General features: G+C 39.7%; 1 protein-coding gene across 1 annotated transcript in view; it reads left to right on the top strand.

The window, feature by feature from the left end:
* The first annotated feature begins 2605 nt into the window (after positions 1-2605).
* Positions 2606-7580, top strand: part of TMEM248 (transmembrane protein 248) — a 5515-nt gene continuing 540 nt past the window's right edge. Inside the window, exons 1-6 of the mRNA XM_009588088.1 lie at positions 2606-2774; positions 3443-3728; positions 5001-5151; positions 5938-6121; positions 6589-6732; positions 7508-7580. The exon at positions 7508-7580 is cut by the window's right edge and continues 540 nt beyond it. Of these exons, the coding sequence (XP_009586383.1) occupies positions 2616-2774; positions 3443-3728; positions 5001-5151; positions 5938-6121; positions 6589-6732; positions 7508-7528 (945 nt within the window). The 5' untranslated portion in view covers positions 2606-2615 and the 3' untranslated portion in view covers positions 7529-7580. The remainder of the gene's footprint in view (positions 2775-3442; positions 3729-5000; positions 5152-5937; positions 6122-6588; positions 6733-7507) is intronic.

Genomic DNA, 7580 nt, shown 5'->3' on the forward strand with positions numbered 1-7580 from the left:
GTTCTTCAGGCAGCAGCATGGAAACATTCTTCTTAGTTCTGGTTTGCACTAACCGTGTCCAATTGCTATTTTCATGTCAGCTCTAGTATTGAAATCCACAGTTGTTCCCTTTTCTCTCGCAAATGCTCAAAAGGCATATTATGCTTCAGAAATTGCAGCTTATAGCATTTTCTAATTACTTTCAAAGCCGTTGAGTTATGGGAGCATATTAAGCAACCAGCACTTAAAAGCTGGTGATCTCTTACATAAAAATATTAGCCCAAATATTTTTATATGTATGCTTTTCAGCGCATCCAGTTTTATGGCGGATTTTAGACCCTGTGGTAAACAAGCATGCTAATGGAGCTGTTGGAAGCCCCTTTAAAAAGGAATCACAGTACTGTATATGCTGTGGGTGACATTCAGCTTTGATTAAATGCTGTAATAAAGCCTGCATCTGTGTTGTTATTTGCAAAAGGAAATTCAGAAGGGAACACTGAATACAACTCTGCTTTTGGCTTATCTTTTGATCTTTTTCCATCTCAACATGTGTCTCCAATGTTTCTAGATGGAGTGTTTGGGATTTTTCACTAGGGCTCGTTTAAGAAATTTGCTGCCAGTGAGAAGATAGGAGACAGAACATACAGAAGTGCGGATCGTACCCAGCGTGATCCTTACCAATGCCAGCTCTCCCTTCCCCTCTGCCTCCTGCCTTCTCTTGACACCTTCACTGGCCTGTTCGGCCGTAGCATAGCTGGACTTGGACAAAGATAGAAGTTCTGGTAAGGTGCACATTTGTCATCACCTTTTCTTTCCTCTCCTCTCCTTCTCTCCATCCTTTCTCTGCACCGTGCTTTTCACTCTCGGACACGCTATGGTTTTTTTGAAGAGGTGTTTGTCACCCATTCATTCTTGCTGATGAAAAGTTGCCAGCTTTCCTGGTCTTTGCAGAGTGGATGAAAATTGGTCGATGGTGCAAAATAGTAAACCCAGGACGTGATCTTGTGCTCTGGAGCGAGCCCTGTTTCAGCAGATTTCACAGAGGTGAGCAAGTAGGTGTGTGGGGAGGAGATGGGGAAAGTCAGCATGCACAGCTCGGCGTTGTGTTACTGCCACAGAACCTCGGGTCTCTTCTCAGTGAGTTGAATTTTCCCCTCTCTGGAGCAGTTTTGCAGATCTTGTCAATATTCCTTCTGTTAAGAATAACAGAAGTGTTTCTGCCAGTAAAGTCTCGAGTACACACAAGAAAGTTGTGATCATTGTACATTGTGGGATCTGAAAAAGACTTTCTCTGAAAGTTTGTCCTTTTCCCTTCTCTCGCTTTCTTTTAAATCAATAGATCGGATCAAAGACCACTCTCTCCCTTGCCCTCTTTCTCAAAACCTGTCGCGCTCTCATCCTCAGACTTACCACTCGTCAGCTGTGCTACATCCGGATTGTAAATGACATGTGCTTCTAATAAGAGTCAATGAGAATCACCCAGACCTGCAGGGAGCAGAGTCCCTGACTTAATTAAATGTTATCAGATCTGTATGAATGCTCAAACATTAACCATTGCAGTGCTGAATTCTTTAGACGCTAGTCCTGAAGTTTGCCTTTTTGTATGGATTTTGGGGATAAGCAACACATTGCTAGGAACAGTTACCGCCTTTCTAGTTTAGTTGGGGTTAAAAGCCTTTTCAACCAGGATTTTAGGTAAGACAAAGATAAGAGGTTTGCTTGAAGGTCCTTCCTTGCAGAGCTGCTGAAGTAGATGCCGCAAGGCTGCCCTTTAACCCTGAACTGTATGCTTTTCGTTGTGAGTGGAGGTGGGGAAGCCAATACAGTAAACTTAGTTTGGGTCTTTCTGCTCTGCCAATGAAAAGAAAATTCAGAAGGGGAATCAGACAAAATACTATATTTTGGACAAAAATTAATGATTCAGTACATTTTCTCAGCATGTGCAAGGTCCTCTCTTTGTTTACAGACTCTAGCAAAAGTTCTCTAGATCCTGCAAGAATCAAGTAAAGAAGGGAGTCTTCCAGCCTCCACCCTAATGCGGTTGTTAGGTGTTTCTGATCACAGGATTCTTGATGCAGAAGCCTAAAATAACGTAGGCTGCTTCTCAGATCCCATTTTGAAGGTAGAGGCATTTGGGGCTGGGGACGGGGTAAAGGGGGATCTTTAAGGCTTCAGCCTCAGTTTTGAAAGTATATGCAAGGATGTACAAAGTTTGATTTGTGGGCTGCGTTACAACTCTATCCGCACTGTAATTTGATGAATTCAAATATTACTGGAATTAAAGTGTGGCAGTGTATATCCTGCCGAGGTGTGTGGGGAAAGAAAAGAACTGGTTTTATTGCTTATCAGTGATACTTGGCTGTGCTAGAAGCTGTGCTCATTTCTTAAAATCTGTTCCCAGCTGGCAATTTCAGGCGCTGAGAAGATGTCAAGCATGTTTTGATTTGTGCTTTATGTAAGGCATGCTGAGTCTGTGTTCAATGAACAGTACAGAGTCATATAATTGAATCTCATTTTGGTATATGATTCCATTTTTTTGTTGTCAAACTTTTGTCTCATGTGACCTACCAACCCAGCTCAGTAACACACACAGCCCAGTCACTCTGTTCTTTATTTTTAGGAGAACAATCAGAATAATGTTCAACATAAACCTGTTGGAGAACCTGAAGGTTTACATCAGCAGTCGACCTCCGCTTGTGGTCTTTATGATCAGTGTAAGCGCTATGGCAATAGCTTTTCTGACACTGGGTTATTTCTTCAAAATTAAGGAGATCAAGTCACCAGAAATGACAGAGGTAGGTACAAAAAGTTCCTGAGCTAAACAGTGGGAATACTAATTTGAAAAACATGCCCAAAGCTAATGAGTTGCTTTTTTTTTCCCCAAGAACCCTCTCATGGGAGTGTGCAGAGTCTTACGGGAGATTGTCTTCATTTATACTTGCCTCTAATTTCATAAGGAAAGAGGCTATTGGTATGAATGTTTGAGAATAGTCTTGTTTTAGTTTGAGGATGAGGCCGAATCATCTGACATGGATCTTCCCTACTATGGCTAGGAGCCTTTCTTTTTCTTACTCTGTTGTGCCAGCTAGCTTGTTTGTGAAACCTCAGATCTTATCTAGTAGTACTATTCTGTAATGAGGAAAATGTTGCTAGAAACCGCTCATGCCCTGAGCGTGGTGAGAACGGACCAAGTTAGTAGTTTAAAGGAGGATATTCTGCCGCTGTGCTGAGCAGTGGTCAGGTGGTGGCTGGGATTGAACACCGCTAACTTTTGTGAACAACTTGCCCTGTTGTTGAGGTAGCCATGGTGGTATTTGTGCTTGCTTTATGAGCCATGTAATTTTTGTTAAATGGCTTGGAACTGCAGGCGGGATGGTACGTGTCAAGGTCTGCACTGCTCTAGAGAAGTGGCGGACAAGAGTTAACTTGCTAATCTGGTTGAAATCTTCACACTTGTTTTAAGGACTGGAATACCTTCCTCCTGAGGTTTAATGATTTGGACTTCTGTATATCTGAGAATGAAACCTTAAAGCATCTCATCAATGATACCACAACTCCAGAAAGTACCGTGACTAGCGGACAGGCGAGATCTTCTACACAGTCTCCACAAACTCTTGAGGACTCTGGTCCAATAAACATCTCTGTTACAATCACATTGACGCTGGACCCACTCCGACCATTTGGCGGATATTCTCGCAATGTCACACATCTAAGCTCCACAATATTTGGACACCAAATTGGACTCTCAGGTATGCAAGGCTTGACCTTTGTAAATTTGAGTGATAACTATATAATCAAATAAAAACTCACCAGCTTATTATTGGTGAGATAAATCTTTTGCTTAGAACATATATGTGTTTCCAGATTTGTTCTGAGTATATTCCTATATAGAGCCTTTCATCTGTTTGCTAGAAAAACTTTTCCTTGCATTCAGAATGGAAAAGAACCTGCAGGTTTACCAAGATTAGGCTTTGCAGTTTTAAATGATTAACCTAATGACAATGGAAGGTAATTTTTAAGCCAACAAAATTCTGAGCAGCGAAAGCTTCTGCAGTGACTATCTTCAGTTCTGTCTTGATATATCTTCAAGTCCTTAACTCACATTTTGAAGGCATTTATGTATATACATTAGAGATCAAATAGCACTTTGTCTAAAAAATACAGAGTTTATCTAAAATGCATGCATGAATAAACTTTAACGTCACAAACAGCAACCAATAAGATGGTTAAAATTTCTGTGGTGTGAAGAGACTGATCTGTTATGTGGCTGCCCTGGCAGTAAGTTTTGACAGGAGATTGTAGAGAATCAGTAGAAATGGATAATAGAACTGCACTGAATTTTAGTTTTTAGCCAGGGTTGCATTTTATAATAATGCCTGAAGGTGTCTTGAACCTCAGAGACCTGTGAAGAGACATTTGCCATAGCTGTAAATCTGTGTTACTGTATTTTATGTTGTTATTTTGTTACTGCTTTAAGAGCTATCAAGTGCAAGTTCCATTTCCAGTAGCCTGGTTTTATTTTCAGTATGACTATATTCTCATGGAGTTAACGTACACTACTTAATCCGCAGTTCAGTATCTGCTGGCACCTTTTTGTCTACATGAATATCTCCAATTTGGAAAGTAAGCGTCAGAAAAAGCAAATGTGGAACAAAGTCTTTCGGAGGAGAAAGGCTAAAGTTCTGTGATTTCACTTTCTAATAAAGTTCTCTGACCATGCATGAATTCACTTACAAATAGTGAGTTTTTCATTTCTGAAAGGAGCCTAATGACCCCGCTTCTTCTGTGGGCAGGAGAGATTAGAAAGACGAGCAGCTGGGGTTTTTGTAGTTTGGTTTGGTTTGGTTTTTAACTTTCTTTTTGCTCTCTTTGTTGATAGTAAAGATCCTGGATGACTTCAAAGGTACAGGTTCAGGGTAATAGTTACTGCCTTAGTCATTTGAATGTTGTCCTTATCCTAGTGATTGTTGCTCAGATACGTTTGTGAACGAAAACCAGCTTTCCTTCTCTCTTTCTCAAAGGCAGAGAATCCCATGAGGAGATAAATATTACATTCACCCTGCCAGCTGCCTGGAATTCAGATGACTGCGTTCTTCACGGCCACTGCGAGCAGGTTGTGTTCACAACCTGCATGACTGTGACAGCAGCCAGCAATGTATTTCCTGTCACAGTGTAAGTGCATTTTAAACACTCCTTCATAGACTGGTTACTGCATGATTAATTCCTCGGCTGGTTCTCTGAGGTTATTACTTCCTGATGAATGTTATTGTTGACTGTGGAAATTATGTACCTGCCGTCCTTCCCCCAGTAAAAACCCTGTCTTGAGACTTTTGCTGTCTTTTAGCGACACTAGATTTTTCTGTGGATGTTTTGAACTATAGCCCCTACCTGCCTTTCAACATGCTGCCTGTGATTTAAACTTCACTAGGAACAAAAGAATTCATGAATATTTAAGAAAGATACCCTATAATTTAGTTTCATTACTTTTTGTGTGAGAGCTAAGGCTTGACACTAAGGTTTTTATCCTCTTCCCTGCTGAGAGATCAGCGTAAGCCAAATGCTGCTTTGCTACCATACCCCAGCAGTACAGACTCTTCATCAAAATAGTTTCCCTTTGTCTTCTCTAGACTCCCTGACACTATTCAGTGTACCCTGGAGAACCACCAGATAGATTCACATGACTCCGTGAAGCCTTATGAAAACCAATGTTTTTCTAATTAAGCTGTGGGATGTTGACTTACTGGAACAACATGCAGTTAAATTCTATTCTTAGTATAGGAGTCCTATGTTTTTTATACATCCTTTTGGTTAAGCTTTTTTTTGTTGTTGTTTTGAAAGGTCCGAAATAAAACCGTGTTTTACGCTGCTGTTGAGAAGACTCGACTCAGTTCTAAAAGTTAGCCTTACTGAACATGGAGAATGGCAATTGGGGTGCTAATTATTTCTGTTTTTCTGCAGTCAGCCACCACATTGTGTTCCTGAAACATACAGCAATGCTACACTTTGGTACAAGATCTTTACCACAGCAAGGGACTCTAATACAAAATATGCACAAGATTATAACCCTTTCTGGTGTTACAAAGGAGCAATCGGAAAAGTGTATCATGCTTTAAATCCCAAACTAACTGTTATAGTTCCAGATGTAAGTGCCGTGGTGTTTTTATATGTTATGTTGAATAAATGCTTAGCTCTTTTTCAGTTGAATATGGTTCTGTTCATGTCCTAAAATAGTCATATTCAGTGCTGGTTCATTATGTAGTGCAAGGGCTGAGACAGAATTGGGTATGCTTCACTCCTGGTGGGCGTGACGGTCTTCATGTAATGTCCATGTGCCTCACAGCTTTTAATAACTAACATTTATATTTTGAAATCATTTGGCAAAAGACACTGCCAGTATATGGGAAGAGATCTCTAGTAGACTTTTAACACGAGGAACATTTTGGCTCTTTGTGCCACAATTAGGAATCGTTTTCATTACTATGCCAGCTGCGCAAAGGGGAGAAAGTTGATTCATGAGGTAATTTCTGTGCTGATCTGATAATTATTGCTTTAATATAAAACGCCAACTATCGGTGCATTGTCAGTAAATGGTTTTAATTCTCTGTGCAGGATGATCGCTCTCTAATAAACCTGCATCTCATGCATACCAGTTACTTTCTTTTTGTGATGGTGATTACAATGTTCTGCTATGCAGTTATTAAAGGCAGACCAAGCAAACTGAGGCAAAGCAATACAGAATTCTGCTCTGAAAAGGTGAGTCTGTGTAATAACAAAATATTGACTCTGATAAGAAAACATAGAAAACCTCCTTTTTCACATAGTACCAACTGGTTTTTCTTATCTCTGGAGATGTAGATTTAATTCCCTTTCAAAGAGATAGGTGTTTCATTGTGGACAGTACAGACGGTAGCAGCAGTACAGCTGCTACCAAATACATACATGTGCTTTGTAGATCCTCAGAGTTAGATTTCTCTCCTACAGAAGTGGATTATTGCGGTTTAGTAAATGCTGTAATGCAACTCTTCTGCCATTATTCTGATGTTACTTGCACTGTTTTGTATGAAGCATTGAATAGCTAGCATTGAGTAGTTTTATTTATCTTTTATCACAACAGACTGAAAAGTTTGAATAAAACATGATATGTAATTCTAATGGTTGTTAATGAGAATTAAATTAAAACAATGGCAAAGCTATTGAAACAGTCATTATTCAATACTTCATTGGAGACGTGCACTTTGCGTGAAGGATTAAATATGAATATATTTAATTGTGAAGTAGGAAGCTAATGTTGGCACCTTTTGATTGCAATGATTTTTTGTAGTATAAGCTGTTCTGAGGGTTTTTTTGTTGTTTTTTTTTTTTTAAATTGATTATGCTAAGTACAAAACACCTTCAGACTTACTTTGATTTCCTTTCCAAGTTAGACTTTTCAAGGACAGATATGCCAGCTGCATGGAGATAAGTAATATCACTGTTACGGGATTAAGAATTTGACTTTAATTAAATGTTTTCTTTTTCTTCTGTTTAGGTTGCTTTGTCAGAAGCATAATCCATCGTCTCCTTTTACTGAGAGTGACTGAGAACCGTAATCATTGCCTGCT

Source organism: Fulmarus glacialis, unplaced genomic scaffold, assembly GCF_000690835.1.
Source record: "Fulmarus glacialis isolate BGI_N327 unplaced genomic scaffold, ASM69083v1 scaffold42061, whole genome shotgun sequence".
Lineage (NCBI taxonomy): Eukaryota > Metazoa > Chordata > Aves > Procellariiformes > Procellariidae > Fulmarus > Fulmarus glacialis.